Here is a 17,943-nt window from a genome sequence, read left to right on the forward strand (position 1 = left end):
ATTGACTTTACTGTTAGATATTAGCCTTGTACTTTATATTTTAAGTCATCTGAGTGTGGAAGCCATTTTATATGTAATTACATACCACTGTATACAGCAGATGAAAGTCTGAGTGGCGTTTCTGTGTGTCATTGTTAGGATGGCGTCCTGCGTTCAAATACTACAACATGTGGATATCCCTCATTGGAGCAATTCTGTGTTGCATAGTGATGTTTGTCATTAACTGGTGGGCTGCCTTGCTCACGTACGTGATAGTTCTTGGACTGTACATTTATGTTACCTACAAAAAACCAGGTCAGTAGTCTTTTCTGTTTAGTATTTCAAGTTAGAAAATGTTGACAAATTTTTGTTACTTTTTATTCAAACATCTTTTGTATATTTGGCAAGGTGTCACATGTAAAACTTTCAATACCTTCTTTCCAAATAAGTTTTTTTGTAGTACATTTAGTTTCAATGAACTATTTTAAAATGTTTTATCCCTGTAAAATTTTATTTTCACCCATAAATTAAATATGACTAATGTTATTTTAAGAAAAATAATAAACTAACATTCTGTTGTATTTAAATGTTTTAAAATTTGCAGCACTATAGTAACTACTAGCCAAATATGTGTCTATATTGTCTCTTGTCATCATCTTAGAACTGCTGTAGTCAGGGAATTCAAGCACTGGAAAGATGTATCTTTCCCAAAATATGCAAATATAATTTGTTTGTTTGTTTGTTTCTTTTGAGACAGGATTTCTCTGTATAGTCCTAGCTGTCCTGGGACTCACTTTGTAGATCAGGTCTCAAACTCTTTCTCTGTATAGTCCTAGCTGTCCTGGGACTCACTTTGTAGATCAGGTTTCAAACTCACAGAGATCTGCCTGTCTCTTATCTCTTGAGTGCTGGGATTAAAGGCGTGTGCCACCACCACCCAGCTAATATAAATGTTCTTAGCTAAGAAATGATTAGTGATTATCATCTTCCACATTGATGTTGTCTAGGTAGGTCTCCATGTAAGTGATGAGGGTAATGATGAAACATTTTTGATCTGGATGTAATGATGAGTTTTGAATTCAGATGGTGGCTTTAGAAATGAATGGACAAAAGACCTGTATTTTTAACTTCTAGGAGCAATTCTTCTAATATACCAATTAAGCATACATTAATGTGTTTAAAAGCACTCAGGGCCCATCCTTTTTAATACACTGGTAGAGGACATTTTCATGATTAAATAGCTTGAATGTATTTGCTATATTTATAATGTGCCCTTCAGGTCTTTGGCTGTAGAACAAATAATTTTAAATGTTTTGTTGAGAGATTGTTTCAAGTTAGGTGAACATGTGAGCAGTGCCATCAACATGCCTGTGTTAAGTCAGGCCTTTTTTCAAGGGCAGTGATGGACATGATGATAGTCTCAATGTGCTTCTATATACTGGAACTGTGCAAAGTTACAGAATAGTAGTTTATTTTAGCGCTTGACTTACAAACATAAAAAACTGCCCAGTTTGCTATCAGTCTCAGTGGTTTGAATCGGCTGCAATGGTGTTATACTACATGACCCTATTTCCTTACAGATGTGAACTGGGGATCGTCTACACAAGCCCTGACTTACCTGAGTGCACTACAGCACTCAATTCGTCTTTCTGGGGTAGAAGACCATGTGAAAAACTTCAGGTAAGAGACGCGGCACCACAGAGGGAGGTATCCTCTGCTCGCTAGTCCGTCAATTCTAAACTATTCATTCTTCAGTAACATTCTATATGGAATAGTACAAAACACGCTGTTTTGTTTGGCTGGTCTTGGACAGTTAATCATTCCAAACCAAATCATAAAAAAAAATTTACCTCCCTTCAAAAAAAGATTATGAAAGTTTGGGAACTGTCATTTGAAGAGAAATATTTTTTTCTCTTTATAACCATTAATGTTATATACCTATTTATAAGTTTTTTAAAATTTTTTATGTGTGGATGTTTTGCCTGCATCTGTGTCTGCACCACTTTCATGCCTGGTGCCTGCAGAGGCCAGAGAAGAGCATTAGACTCCTGGAACTGGAGTCACAGACAGTGGTGAACTGGTATGTGAGGTGTTGGGAATTGACCCACAGAAGAGGTATTTTGTTTATTTGTTTGAGACAGGGTTTCACTGTATAGCTCCAGCTGGCTGGGGACTCACTTTGTGTAGACCATGCTGTCCTTGAACTTACAGATCTGCCTACCTCTGCCGCTTGTGTGGGGCAAGCACAACCATGCCTGCATTGGCTTGTTTGGATACACCTGGTTTTGTGATTTTACTATTGATACTGAGTTATTCACATTTTTCAGCAGCTAACTGGAAACCACTTGCAGTGATAAGACTCTGCTTTAAGCTAAGGAGTACTTGCATTGTACTTCCCTCAGCAAACAACTTTATCATTTGGTCTATTAGTCATCAGTGAGAGTTCTGCAATATACTGCTAATAATGGAGTAGATCCAGTTACTAAAGCACTGTTGAGAGCTGGCTTTTCTACATTCAGAAATATTATTTATGTATATAAAGTCCAGGAAATTTTAGCTTAGTTATACTTAATATTTCCATAAAATTATATTTTTTAAATTGATCAAATTGTTTAGCTGTGAAGAGGTGACTTTGGTAATGAGTCATCCCCTTTCATTGGCTTCTGTAACACAGACAGAGTTGTTCCAGAAAACATCTTTGAAGAAGAGATACGTTTCAGGAGAGAATTGCTCTGTGTAGGAGGAGGATTTGTGTGTGTTCTTTATGCTGCTCCTTTGGGCACCTGCTCACCCACTACCCCTTTTCTGTAGAATAAAAAGTTCCCAGAGACCACACTTTGCAAGTGGCGGGGGGGAATGAGAGCCCTGGTAGAAAAACTTAAATTTTTAGCATAGTTTGGGTCGTTGATATTAAGTATGACAGAGATTGTAAATTATTCTTTTGTGGGTTGTGTGACATAAATGAAGAGATCAACAAAAGTCACAGTTAATTTTAAATCAGCAAAAAATTGCTTGGACTTACTATTTTTATAATTGGAAGGATTTTTTTTAAGTTCTTTTTATACCAGTTTGGTTTATTGCTATTTACTAATTTATCGGTATAGCCCAACTATTCTGTAACTCAGGGTACTCCTGCCTCTGCCCCTCAACCAAGTCCTGAGATTATAGGCATGTGCATTTTAATTTTTTATGAAAATTAAAATAAACACAGCACAAAGAGGAGAATTTGTAGACTTTTGCATGAAAACCAATGCTTGCCTATCCTCTTTGTTCTTTTCCTGTACCACAGGCAGCAGGTTCGCATTTGGCTGCCTTGTTACCTGTTTGTTTTGACTTCATGAAGATATGCTTGTCTTGCTATGCATTCTGATTTTTGCTTGGCCTCTTTCTGGCTACAGTCAGTGCATGGATGTGCTCTTCCCATACTTCCAATACATTTTATGATGTTACTTTGTTTAATTCATATTTAATATTTATATTTTTACGATGTTAAACAGGGTCAGCAGAGTATTAATTTCTTTTTCTTGGCTTTTTTTTTTGTTTTATTAAAACTAGTAATTCTTTTTTCCATATTTAATTTTTTGTATTTATCTCAGCCTTCATCAGAGTTGCCAAAAGTTAGAGTTACTTGAAGTTTCTTTCTCATTGTTTCCTTCTTCTTTAGTTTGGGCTCTGGACTTTAACTCCATCTAAAGTGCAGTATCTGTGCTTTTTGACAAGAAAGTTCTGCATTGGTGGTCAAGCCCTTCCTTGCCAGTCAAGTCCTTAATATAGATTAATGTGGCTTTGCCATTCTTCAGGGAATTTAAGTCATCTTAAGGGCTTTCTTTTTGATCTGATTAGATTTCTCAGAAAGGAATTGTTTAAGCTGTCTGTATGTCTTTGTTACCAGAATTCTGAGAGCAAGGTAGGGAAGAAGGTGGAGCTTTCAGCCCATCAGCAATCTTCTAGGCCCTCCTTTTTAGATTGCCGACTTCTGCCCCTCGATATTTTCTGTGTCTGGACCACAGAGATCTCTTTAGCAAGCAGCCCTAGTGCTGGAAATGACTTGGCTCTTCCTATTGCTTCTCATGTGCGGTGAGACCCATGTCTTGATTCCGGTTCTCTAACGGCATCACCGCTGTCTCCAGATCCGTGAACTCAGCGTTGTTGCTGCGCTCGAGGTAGAGAATCACGAGTTTCGCAGCATTCCTGTTCATTTACTTCCCGATGGCCAGCGCCTTCGCCCTGCTGTTTGCCTAGAGCTTTCAGTAGTTGAGTGCTGTTACTGCCCTGTGGATTTCGTGGTTTTATAACTTTTAAACATGGAAGGTGTTGGTAGATGTTCAGACCTGGATGGTTCAAAGCAGGTAGGCAGATCTGGTCATTTGGCTCTTTATTCCATTCTACTGTAAGCTCACAGGAAGGAAAGGAACACCTTCAGCATTGTAGGATACTCACAGTTACTTTATTCTAGGAAGGTGGACAGGACGTTCTATAGCCGGAGAATTGTGCCACCTGCAGAAGCTGAGAAGCGACAAGATAGTCAGAAGAGGGCACTAAATAGTCTGCGCCCTGGGCCATAACGTTACATTTGATTGCTCCAAACAGCTCTTTCTCAGTCAGTAGAACTGATTGAGAGCTACTTCACTAAAATTCTAAATAAGTCAATATTTTGAAAAGTCTTTGTTAATATTTTTATTATTTTAGGAACTAGTCTAAAAGTGTTTTAAGTTAGAATTAAAGAAAAAATTAAAGATTTACTTAGTTTTATTTTATGTATATTTGTGTCTTTGCCTACATGTATGTCTGCAAATCAGAAAAGAGGGCATCTGGTCCTCTGAAATGAGTTATAGACTGTTGTTAGTTGTTACGTGGGTGCTGGAAACCCTGCCCTGGTCCTCTGCAAGAACAGGAAGTGTTCTTACCCACCGAGCATCTCTCTAGTCTTTACCTTAGGAATCCAGTCAGCTCTTTACTTTGGTTTAACTATAGATGTTGCTAATTTAAGGAACTTTGCTAATCTGTTTTGATCGGTAAAATGGATACCTGGATATTAAATAAATAAGACTGATTTCCTCTTATAGTTAGTGAAAATCAATTTTTAATTTTCAAGACAGAGTCTCCCTCTGTACTCCTGGCTGTCTTGGAACTTGCTATGTAGATCGGGTTGGTCTCAAACTCACAGAGATCACAGAGATCTCTCAGAGGCAGAGGCCTGCCTCTGCCTCCCATGTGCTGGAATTAAAGGTGTGTGCCACTGAGGCCAGCCGAGTGTCAACAGTTTAAAACAGCTAAATATTTTGTCACCTTCTCATGTTTACAGAGATGCTTGAGTGCAGTTTTGGCACTTATCATTATTAACTAGAATTAAAAGATTTTAGTCCAATAGAACATGTAGTTCAAACTGCTGTATTTGGTTTTACTTACATCACAACAGTCTTAGGTAAGCTATATTAGACAGGGCTGATATGTGAAGTAGATGTCATTGTGGTGAGATGGAACTCGCCTGTTTATATTATGGATTAGTTGTGCTCAGGATCTGTGAAATGACTGGAACATTTATTACCTTTGAAGATTAAAAAAAAATTGTTACGTCATTCTTAAACAAGGTGGTGATTTCTTTAGCATCCTAGAAACTCAGTGTTTAGAATTGCCTGTTGTTTGAGAGGGGCATCTGGTATGGTATTTGTTACTTTTAAACACTTGGTGTAATTTATGTGTATTTGTCTGTACAAATGTCCCTGTGTCTGTGGGGGCCCTTGATGGCCACCGGGGGTTACGAGCGGTCTGGAACTGCCTCCCATGGCTGCTGCGCACTGACTGGGGTCCTCTGGGCGAGCAGCAAGCACTGTTCACTGCTGAGCCGTCTTTCCTGCCCCAAGTAACCCTCATCTTCTTAGAGTTCTTCTGTAGCTTTGTTTTTACAGAAACCACATACAGATTTCAAACTGTTCTAATTTTATTTTATTTTTTTAATCTTAAATTAGGCCACAGTGTCTTGTTATGACAGGTTCTCCAAACTCACGCCCTGCTTTACTTCATCTTGTTCATGACTTCACGAAAAATGTTGGTTTGATGATCTGTGGCCATGTGCATATGGTATGTATCAGTTTTGTTTTCTATAGTAAAACATTTTTTCACTCATCAAACGGATTGTAAGTTACAGACTTTATAGATTGGAAATCATTGGAAAAATTTGGATTTTTTTTGAGATGTTTTCTTTAAAATACTTTTTTCTTTAGACAGTTTCAAAGTAACATTTTTTTAAAAAGATCTAGATATTTTGAACTGTTGTGATTTTAACCAGGAGTAACAAAAATACCTAAACTAATAAAAATAAGTTTTCACCCAAAAAAGTAATGCTTTTTAAAAACATTTTGGATCTTGAAGATAATTGTGAAATGATGTCTTACCTGTTCTGCATAAGAAATTAAGGTGGCCCTTTTTTGTGGCCTGACACCTCTTGGCCAGCTGTATCCAGATGAAGCTGAAGACCTCCTTCCCAGCCATTAGCTGTTGGAAACTCATTGACGTGGACAACTAACTTAGTACTTTGTGTGAGGGGCCCATGGTCACCAAAGCAGCTGCTGATGTTCCAGAAGAGTTTTGTGGTCCAAGTCGGTGGGATTGATAGAATTTTCCCATTATGCAAGATATTTTGATCCACAGCAGAGTGTGCCTGCTACTGAGTGAGCACATTCCTGTTATAGATCAAGGAGGATTTTGGAGAGAAGCACAAGTCTGTTTGAGATGCATCATGGATGCCATCCTGAGGGTTCTCTACTTGGTTACTGTAAAAAAGAGAGAGGAAGATATTCCTGGACAATAACTACTGTGCCTCAGCAGCTGGGGCCCAAAAGAGCTAGCAGGACCTGAAAACTTTTCTGTCTCTCTAAAGATGATGTCTGCCAGCATGTTGTCAAAAAGCCCTTAAGAAGGTAGGAAGCCAAGGACCAAAGCAGCCAACATTGAGCATCATGTTACTCCACGCATCCTGCAACACAGATGCCAATGTACTCCTCTGAAGAAACAATACCATGAGAAAATGAGGAGGCTGCAGAATATGCTAAACATTTGGCTAAGAGAATGAAGGGACACCAAAGAAAAATGCCAGGAACAGATTGCCAAGAGATGTAGGCTGTCCTCGCTGAGAATTTCTACTTATAAATCTGAGTCCAGTTAAAAATAAGTGTAACAAATAAATGATAGGCCCTGAGGGGAGGGTAAAAAAGAAAAACTAGAGTGTCATATTTGTTTTTCCTCAAACTCTGCTCCATTATGTAGTTGCCAGAGTGTGTGCTGTGCATTGTATTGGAACTCTTGTGACAGTTGCTCTTCCTGTATAGTTGCAAAGCCAAGGCCACAAATACCCATGTGTACATCCATGGGCCTGTGTGTAGAGGGCTTGTCAGCATTGACCCCACTTAGGGTACATGGAGCCTTCCAGTTTGTCTCTAGCTGATCCCCTGAAGTCAATGTCTTGAGCACAAGATGCTAGAAAGAAGGCAATTGCCATTCTTAGGAAAGATATTTTTTCTCTACATACTTATTTTTTTTATAATTTATTTATTTTTATGTGCATTGGTGTTTTGCCTCCATGTATGTCTGTATAAAGATGTCAGATCCCCTGGAACTATACACAGTTGTGAGCTGCCACATGGCTGCTGAGAATTAAACCCAGGTCCTCTGGAAGAACAGCCAGGGCTCTTAACCACTGAGCCATCTCTCCAGCCCCCGGCATACTTATTTTTAAGATATGTTGCATAAAGGTATCAAAATGGAATTTTGAGTTAGCAAAGTTTGTTTCCTTCATCTTACAGCAGAAATACATTTCTTACTTTTTCACTGATATTCTCAAGTTACTGTGACTTAATAACCCAGACACTTAGACCAAACAGAAAGCAAAGTAGGGAACTTTCTGTAGAGAAATAGAAGGCTTTATTTTGCATTGTATAATCTCTTTTCCATTTTCAGTCATTGCAAATTTCTCTCATTAATTTAGGATTGAAATACTTTGTTTTCAAATCTTTTTTCCTTCCTTCTCCAGGCCCAGCAGTGCCCTGCCTGTTTGTGTGATCTTAGTATTAGAGAGAGAGAGCTCAGGGAGAATGAAAGACTGTTATTGCCCCTCTCCCACGTCAGCATTTAAGCACATTCTTTCAAACCAGTGTGAGAGGATACCTCTTCTAAGGCTGTAAAAGGCTGTGCTTCAAATAACAGTTTGGATACTGTTTTATTTTAAAGGGCCCTCGAAGACAAGCTATGAAAGAGATGTCCATTGATCAAGCCAAATACCAGCGATGGCTCATTAAGAACAAAATGAAGGCTTTCTATGCTCCGGTTCATGCCGATGACTTGAGGGAAGGGGCGCAGTACTTGATGCAGGTGACGAGTCCTTCAGTTGTTGCATTTGGTTAAAGCTTTTGCTCGCTATTGAATTATTATGGCAGTGTATATGTATATTAGTTCTTGTACCTTTAAGAAACCACTAACTGTTTTGTAGTTTAGAACTCTGTAGACATTTTGTGCCTTCAGGTGACACAAGGCCCGTTGGAAAATCATCTCATCCTTCAGTTAGCTATTTCTCACCTCCTCTACCCACTGGGTTTGTTTTTAAAACGTTGAGTCATAGCCATCTTTAGTTTGTCTTTTCAGAAAGTCTTGTCTTTTGTGTTTCTGTTTATTTGCTAGTTTTAAGTTTAGGCTTTAGGTATTTTATAGGCACCACATAGGAAATCTGGAATCAGTCCCGGCCTTAAATGTTAGTGCTGTTGCTGTCTTACTATGGATTTTGGACCAGACGATTTACTTAACTTCTGAACTCTATCCTCCCTGTCACGAAGGCAATAGGGAGATATCAGTTGAGACAGTGTTTACCAGCTTAATCTTCAAAACCAATCAAACACACATTAAAAGTAAGAACGGCTCTGACCGGAGCTATCTGTTAAAGGTGAGGTGAAGCTCCCAGCACTGTCCTGAGCCCATCCTGCCGCGTGCTTCTTAGAATTTAGGAATAACCCACACAGTCTGTAGGAAGGGCAAGCAGTGAGTAGCTTGCTAAATAATTATGACGTTATTATATGAAACGGCTGTGATTCAATGATGACAGCAAATGGAAGGAATAGAGGCCACTTACAGACAGTTTACTGTATAAGTGGCTTTGAGAAGGTTGTCAGTTAATAACGGCTGTCAGTGGAAACGGAATGAAATCCTTACAAAGATTATGCAGAAATCATTTTGACGCAAGGTTTGGTGTGTGCCTATGTAATCCCAGAGCAGGAGGCTGATGCTTGCCATTAGTTGAAGACCAGCTTGGGGTACATGCTAAGATCAGGCCTTCCATGGCTGCAAAACAGAAAGAGCCAGATGTGGCAGTGCACAGCTGCAGTCTCAGGACTTTGGAGGCTAGGGACTATCCCATGCTTTTGGCCAGCTTGGTATATACAGTGCGTTTCAGGCCAGCCAGGATTACATAGTGAGACCTTGTCTTAAGTAAAATCGAAACAAAACCATTATTTTTAACATAGATTAAAGGCCTAGAGATAAAATGCAAATTTTAGAAAGTAGGAGATTATATAAAATATTCAGAGAATAATTTCCTAAGTGAAGCCTAGAAAACAGAACTGGGAAGAATGTCAGTATTCTTTTGGAAGTTGAAAGTTTTGAGATTTTAAAGGACACATCAAAATGAAGAAAAAGTCCCAGATTCTGGGAACATAATAATCCTGAAGTGCAGAGTGTGTCCTGCAGTACTGTTAAGTCAGTAACAGGGATGAAGAAAGGTGAAAGACAATTCACAGAGGAAAGATAGGTGACAGGAATAAGTGAAAACCAGTTCTGCGCCCATGGTGACCAGGGTCACTTCTGTCAGGTAAAGAGAAGTCCGTGCCGTCATCACTAATAGACAAGAGCCTGGCAATTTGGAGGGCTTTTTTTTTTTTTTTTGTAACACTGGAGAACAAGACTAGGCTTCATGCAGACCCCTCTTCACGTGTAAAGAAGACTCGGTGCAGTCTTAAGTTCCAGGCACAAGAAACCTCCTTTTGAGTGGTTGGTCAGGCTGTCTAAGCACTTCCCCAAACAGAATATTGATGGAGCCCTTGGCTGTCTCTCAGGGATTGAGGGTCGGCCTTTATTCCTGATGACACCATACGCTTAGGACGTGTGAGACTTAGATGATTCCATCTGGGTCTGACCCCAAAGCCTCTTTTCCTGCAGTCCAGCTCCCATGGTTCCAGAAAATACTATGTCAGATGCTAAGGGAGGGAAGCTGTTAAATAGTTGAACACCACTGCAACATCTGTGAAACAGGACGGTTTACCAGCATGGCAAGGTGTGCACAAGTGGATATTAGATAGAAGGTCTACTCATCAGGAGGGAAATCATCCCTGGTACTGGAAACCTAGCCGGCTTACCCAGGCTAGTGAGGTCATGGACCTTAGGAAAGAATCCATTATTGCCACTTGGCAGCAGCATTTGTAATGGACTAAACACAATTATAATTAATTTCAGCAAACATGAGATACTTTAAATGTGACATCTATCATTGTATAGAATTCTGCATACAGGTGAAAAGAACTGCACATATCCCTGTGGGTAAATCTCAGAGTTAAAAATAGCAACTCTTAAAAAGTGTATGAAAAATGGAGGTTGAATTTTTAAAAATTGCAAAATGTTCCCTGGATATGTCCCTAGATAATAGAATTGCTAATAGATGTGAAAAGTGCACGTGAAGACACATGCAGTCTTCATGTGTGTTTCTGTTGTCTGAACTGTGTGCTTGTTGCTGTGGGCTGTATAGCTTTTGTAGTATGTAACATTTTAGTACTTGAGGTGTCATGTGATGCCTGGTTGCCAGGTTGTGATGAGTTAATCCTGCTGGCTTTTGTGAAACTTACAGAAACATTTTGATAACCGCTTACATATGTAATCCTTTTTATGAAAGAAAACTCACTAGAGCAGATTCTTGTTTTCCTCTCACAGTGAAGCAGGTTTGTGGTAAGGCCCAAGAGTCTCCCTTTCTCCTGAGTGTGCAGACCATGCTCAATTCGAATGCCTCCCTGGATCATGAGAGTTCCTCAGTGTGGGGCAAAGGCAGGAGAAGCAGAGCAGTATCGTCTCTTGTGATTGCCCGGGGTGCCCCTCAGCCGCAGCACTGCCCCTCTGGAAGGGAGGGCCCAGCCAGGAGGTAGCTGTTGTTAAGAATGTGCTGCCGACTGCTTCTGTAGAGTTCGGAAGTCAGAGTATTGTCACTGCGAATGAGTGTTGGTTCCCTTTCCGTGTGGAAGCCTGTCACTTACGTGATAGGTTTATCTTGGTTTTTGTTTTTTTAAATCATTGTCAGGAAGTGCTAAGTACTTGTTTTTCTTCACTGCCTTGTATTCTAGCAATGTGGTTTTAAATAATTGATTCTTCAATAGAAATTACGCTCTACACTTCTGATTTCTCTCCTTCCTTGCTGTCTAGCTAGTCTTGACCATCAGAAGTGATCATTAAACCAGCATAAGGATATCAGCCTTCATTACAGAATTTTAATCTCTAGTTTGCTAATGAGAACTTTAACAGTGAGACATTAGCATGGTTCATTTCTTCATTTATGTTTTGGATTTTCTTTTTTCTTCTTAAAAAGGCAGTAGACATCTATTCTAAAACCATTTTTAAATCTATATTTTATATAGCAAAATGATATTGTTCTTAATGAACATTCCAAATTGCTTCATGATGGCTCATCACATCAATTGCTTACTTAGAATTTCAGCCTAGAATTATCTTGTGTGGCGTCTTCTAAATGTTCTGACGCTTCCTTGGTCATATGCTGGAACCAGTGGGTAATGGCGGTGGCAGTTTTTGTTACGTCACTGTTCTGTCCTGGACCTCACTGTGTTGACCCGTCTGGCCTTGAGTCACAGTACGTGATCCTCTTGTGTCCGAATCTGCAGACTGGTTTTTTGTCAAACACTAATGAGGTGTTTTCTGGAAAGATATCTTTTTTTTCAGTAGTAAACTGTCTTCTTAAATGCCTACTGCTTCATGGAATGTTGAAATAATACCTCTTTTGTAATGGCTACACTGAGTATAGGCTTTAAAGGTGAAAGAGATACATGTGGAAATTTAAAAAAAAAATTGAGTAATCCTAGGGCGAGTTACTGCAGTAATGCCATTGAAAGCCTGAGTACACAGGGTCTCACAGCTCTTTATTCCTTATTTTATAAAATTGGAGCTAAGTGGTTGCTTGCATCCTTAGTTTGTGTGAGACCCTGAGCTTAATCCCTCTCACCAAAACAAACAAGCCATTTTCATTATAGTAGGATTATGACATGATGGTTTTTTCTCCCAAGAAAATGGCCTTGATAGTATTTTGTACCATCAACAAGTTCCTGGCTGTTTTGTGACTTAACTCTGTTAAACAGCTGTTGTACTTTAAGATAATGCTTGGTTCTGTTCAACACCTTTGACTCCACCTCTACCCTGAAAAAAAAGAGTGGGACTGTCGTAGTTACACCACCCAGCAAATAGTTTTGCTTTTAGAAGAAGGTGGGATATTCTTGGTTGTCCATTTAGGGAAAGGATGTTTTAAAACCCGAGTAAAATCTTGATCTCTTAAATTTGTACATGAGAGTGATGAATGCATGCTTGCAGGGTAGCTTACTTCCTACTCCTTAATTACTGAAATGCTTAGGGCGGTGGCACATGGCCAGGCCTCTGATAAATATTTGAATTCATGTTTTGAAAAAAATGATTTAAAGTTGTCACTTAGAACCATAGACAAAAGCAAACTAGAATGTATTTCCAACATAAATGAGAGCTAAAGCCATAAAACTTAAAGAAAACAGAGCTCAGTTTTCCATGACCTTGGATCTGGCAGTGGAGTCAGTTATGACACCAAAAGCATGAACCTTAAACAGAAGTAAACTGGACTTTATAAGGAAAGTGAAAGGAACTTACTGAATGGGAGAATATGTCAGTGAATCCGATAAAGGGTTTTGTCTTAGAGACTAAATAACTTAGTAACTGTTGTTGTGATGAGACACTATGATCAAGGTAATTTATAGAAGAAAGGGTTTATTGTGGATTTATAGTTTTAGAGGGTGAGTCCATGACCATCATGGCAGTGAGTATGGTGGCCGGCAGCGGCAGGCGGGCAGAGAGATGTAGCAGTAGCCGAGACCTCATATCCTGACCCACAAGCACAAGGCAGAGAAAGAGCTTACTGGGTCTGGTGGGCCACCCCCCAGACACACCTCAACAAAGCCACCCCTCTTAATCCTTCCCAAACAGTTCATCAATTGGGATAAAGCATTCATATATATGAGCCTATGAAGGCCATTCTCATTCAAACCACCACAGGTTTTGATATCTATAATGTATATTTTAAAACATCTGAAAGTAATAACCAAAACAACAGAATTGTTAAACTTGTAGCTAGAGCTTTCCTGCCTTGCCCACAGTCAGGACAAATCTCTGTCACCCGCCAGTTCTACAGCCCCTCAGACCCAACCAAGTAAACACAGAGACTTATATTGCTTACAAACTGTATGGCCATGGCAGGCTTCTTACTGACTGTTCTTATAGCTTAAATTAATTCATTTCTATAAATCTATACCTTGCCACGTGGCTCGTGGTTTACCGGTACTTTACATCTTCCTTGTCCTGGCGGCTGCTGCAGGCAGTGACTCCTGCCTTCCTGTTCTTTTTTTTCTCCTCCCTGTTAGTCCCGCCTATACTTCCTGCCTAGCCACGGCCGATCAGGTTTTATTTATTGACCAATCAGAGCAACACATTTGCCATACAGACCATCCCCCAGCACAGCCAAGTGCAGACCATCTCAGACACCTGCACTCAGGCCCGTGGTCCTAATCATCCTCTATGCGGACCTGCTGGGTAAAGCCACGAGGAACCTAAGAACGGGCTCCCACAGGACATACAGAATATCCCACAGCACATACAGAATATCCCACAGCACATACAGAATATCCCACAGCACTTGGGTAAAGAAAAAAATTATATATGTCTCCAGTAAACATGAAAAGATTTTCAACATCATTAATTATAGAGGAATTGTAAATAAAATAAAAACCACAATGAGATACTAGGTCAATATATTGGGATAGCTATAATTTTAGAAATAGAAAGTATTAGTGGGATTGTAGAAAAATGAGAGCCTGTACTTTGCTGGTTGTGAGTATAAAGTGATATAGATGTTATAAAATTAAGTTATTGTTCCTCAAAAAAGGTATAAATTAAAAGCGACTTTATGACTATCAGTTGTGCCACATTCTTTGACATTTGTCCCTAAAAACTGAAGGAACAGAGTTAGTTTTTGATGCAGATACTTGACACTGCACCATCATGCACAGGAGCCACAAGGTACAAAGTATAAACAGCCGCCGAAGTGTTCGTCATCATATAGACGGATAAGCAGCTGTGACACATGGAGCTGTAAATACAATAAAAGGCTGTTTGTCTGTGCAAAGGAATAGAGCTGTACTCATTTTTGCATTAACCTAGGAGACGGCCTGCTAAGTGATGTAAGCTAAACACCAGAGTTCTGGGGTTTTGTTCATGAAATAACTAGGTAGAAGTATATTACATGTCATAAGGGAGAGCATGAATAGCTATGAATAGCTACTACATAGCAGTTGTGGAATTTCTGATTGGAATGATGAAAAAGTTTTGGAAATAGTGAGTTATTACTTGTATTATGGACATAATAAATAATACTTGACATGGTAACTTTCTTAACTTTATACCATAATTCATTTATGTGTGTGTGTGTGTGTATGTATGTGTTCATGTGTGTGGACTTGTATATCTAGGCCAGAGGTGTGGTGATATATTGTGTACCCTAATAAACTTGCCTGAGGATCAGAGCCAGCCACTAGATTAGACATAGAGGTCAGGCAGTGGTGGCACACACCTTTAATCCCAGCACTTGAGATCTCATTCCTTTACTTGGGAAGCACACACGCCTTTAATCCCAGGGAGTAATATGGCAGGGCAGAAAAGGTATATAAGGCTTGAGGAAACAGGAACTCACTCTCTTGAGTCTGAGGATTTCGTAGAGGTAAGAACTAGTGGCTGGCTGCTCTGCTTCTCTGATCTTTCAGCTTTCACCCTGATATCTGGCTCTGGGATTTTACTAAAAGACCATCTAAGATTTGAACAACACAGGGGCCACCCTCAGTTGCCATTCTTGTGGATGTCATCCACCTCTTGTTTTGTTGTTTTGAGACAGGGTCTTTGACTCTTTACCTGGAACCAGCCAGTTTGTCCAGCTTGGCTGGTCAGTGCGCCCCAGAGGTCTGCCTGTCTCTAGCTCTATCACTGGGGTTACAAGAGTGTGCTGTAAAAACAAGGCCTGGGTTTTTACCTGGGCTCTAGGATTGAACTAAGGTCTTCATGTAAACTGTCTCCTCAGCCCTTACTACAATTTTTAAAAAGTCACAGCCTCCTCCCCAAACTTAGGTGTTGTTGCAGTCCCAGGATATAATTTCTCAGTGTACTTAAAGAAACAAACAAAACCTTAGAAAAGAGATTTTATTGGACTTTGAGGGATAATTGTTAATTATGTTCAATTGCAAGTTTTTGTGTCTGTTATGTGTTTTAAGACAGGATCTTCCTATCTGCCTCCGATACTATGTAGCCCATGACACTCACTATATATAGACCAGGCTGGCTTCAAACTCTTGGCAGTCCTGGCTCTGCCTCCTGAGTGCTGGGATTACGGGCATGCACCACTATACTTGGCCTGCATTGTAGCTCTTGGTGAGATTGCAGAATACTTGAATTATTGTGGGATCCCACACAGATTTCAAAAAGAACATTAGCGTGATTAAAAGAATTCAGTTTCCTGTTGGTGGAATTCAGAACTCCAGACATCAGACTTATATCTAGGCATTAGTGACTATTATTAAAATACATCATGGAGGTGGAGAATACAACTTTTTTAATTAAATACGTTATTTTGGTTAGTAAAAGTACAAAATGGTTGTGTCATCAAGATATAATAATGAATTGAGTAGTTTTCAAGTATTTTATTGTAACATTTTTATTTGTGTTTAGTATAAATAATTTGGGGTGAATTTCATACATATAATTTACAAAAAAAAACCCTATCAATTTGGAAGTACATCATCTTTTAAAAAATTCTTTTATTAGTCTGTATTCTTTTTTGTTTTTTTTTCATTTTTCTTTATTAAGAAACTTTCTACTCCATATACCATCCACAAATCCCCCCTCCTCCCTCCTCCCACCCCCTAGCCCTCTTTCCCAAGCCACTCCACATCCCCTCATCCCCCAAGTCGAGGTCTCTCATGGGGAGTCAGCAGAGCCCAGCACACTGAGCCTAGGCAGGTCCAAACCCCTTCCCACTGCACCAAGGCTGTGCAAGGCGTCACACCACAGGCACCGGATTCCCAGAAGCCTGCCCATAGACCAGGGATAGATTCTGATCCCCCTGCCTAGGTGCCCCCCAAACAGTTCGAGCCAAACAACCGTCTTCCGTATCCAGAGGGCCTGGTCCAGTCCCATGGGGCTCCACAGCCACCAGTCCACAGCTCATGGGCTTCACCTTGGTCTGCTGGCAGTGGTCCAGAGGGTACCTGGACTGGTCTACTCTGGTGACCAGCCTAGCAAATAACCTAGCTGTCATCATAGAGCCTTTGGCCAGTGACTAAATGAAGCAGATGCAGAGATCCACGGCCAGGCACCAGGCTGAGTTCCGGAAATAGTCTGTATTCTAAGTTGTGTTTATATATTTTAGGCTGCTGGTCTTGGTCGAATGAAACCGAACACGCTTGTCCTTGGATTTAAGAAAGACTGGTTACAAGCAGATATGAGGGATGTGGATATGTATATAAACTTATTTCAGTAAGTATGCTCTAAATTGTTACGTACTTGGCAGAAAAAATGCTAATTTTGAAAGTATTCCTTCATTTTTTTACCTTGGTTTTTTTATGTAGTCTGTCTTTAATAGGTACATAAAAATTAAAAAGAACCCTATGAATTGTCTAGGTTTTAAAATAATGATCTTTTAGCAAAATACTGATCTCTTTTTACACAAAACATATATACAAGTACTTATGTATATGTAAAGATGCAAATACATCTACAAAATAGCTTATATATGTGTAAAATAGTTTGTTGACCTTACCTTTTTATTGTATTTTTATTAATTCTTTAATAATTTCACTGTATCTGGGACATATTCACCCCCTTAAACTCTTCACTTTCTATCATCCTTTCTCACTCACCTTTGAGATTACTTCTTTTTTTCCTTTTCCCGTGCCCAGCTGGTGTGTGGTCAGCCAACCAGGGATCCCATTAAGAAATACTTGCTCTCTCACCTGCTCCCAGATGCCAGTAGCTCCTCAGCTAATGGTAGGGTTACAAGTCCACTATCCTCTCTCTGGCTGGAGCTTGTGCATGTTGTCATTTCACTGTGAGTTCATATGTGCGGCTTTCCTGTTTTCTCTAGAAGACTTCCTTGAAGTTGTCCACCACCATTAGCTCTTACAGTCTTTCATCCTCTCTTTGGCGAGGATTGCTGAGCCTCAGGGTAAAGGGTATGGTATAAATGTCTGACTTCGAGCTAAGCATTCTAGTTTTTTGTTCTCTGTGCATTCACCAGTTTGGAGTCTGTTAATTGCCATCTACTGCCAGGAGAGGCTTCTGATGGTGGGTAAAAGATGCTCTAATCTGTGGGTGCAGCAATCAGTCATTAGAGGTAGTTTTAATACTCAGTTCTCTGTTCGTTTAACAGACTAGTATTGGGTTCGCCCCTGGGGCCTATGATCTATCAAGCTATAGATTCCTTAGTCCTTTTAACAGTGCCATGTATGAGTTCTGTCTCATAGATAAAGCCTTAAATCCAGTCGGAAAGTGGTTGGTTACTCCCATGACATCTGTGCCGCTCTTATACCAGTGGGCATTATCTTGTCAGCCAGTCATTGTTCTAGCTTGCAAGGTTGCATAGCTGGGTGA

The 17,943-nt window shown here is 39.9% G+C and overlaps 1 protein-coding gene across 2 annotated transcripts in view; it reads left to right on the plus strand.

The window, feature by feature from the left end:
* Slc12a2 (solute carrier family 12 member 2) overlaps positions 1-17,943 on the plus strand; it is a 74,489-nt gene that overhangs the window by 35,636 nt on the left and 20,910 nt on the right. For both annotated transcript variants that reach the window (XM_076555289.1, XM_016001580.3), the window contains exons 14-18: positions 139-294; positions 1,560-1,659; positions 5,949-6,060; positions 8,206-8,346; positions 16,724-16,830. In XM_076555289.1, the coding sequence (XP_076411404.1) occupies positions 139-294; positions 1,560-1,659; positions 5,949-6,060; positions 8,206-8,346; positions 16,724-16,830 (616 nt within the window). The remainder of the gene's footprint in view (positions 1-138; positions 295-1,559; positions 1,660-5,948; positions 6,061-8,205; positions 8,347-16,723; positions 16,831-17,943) is intronic.

The sequence above is a fragment of the Peromyscus maniculatus genome, chromosome 19 (assembly GCF_049852395.1).
Source record: "Peromyscus maniculatus bairdii isolate BWxNUB_F1_BW_parent chromosome 19, HU_Pman_BW_mat_3.1, whole genome shotgun sequence".
Classification (NCBI taxonomy): Eukaryota; Metazoa; Chordata; class Mammalia; order Rodentia; family Cricetidae; genus Peromyscus; species Peromyscus maniculatus.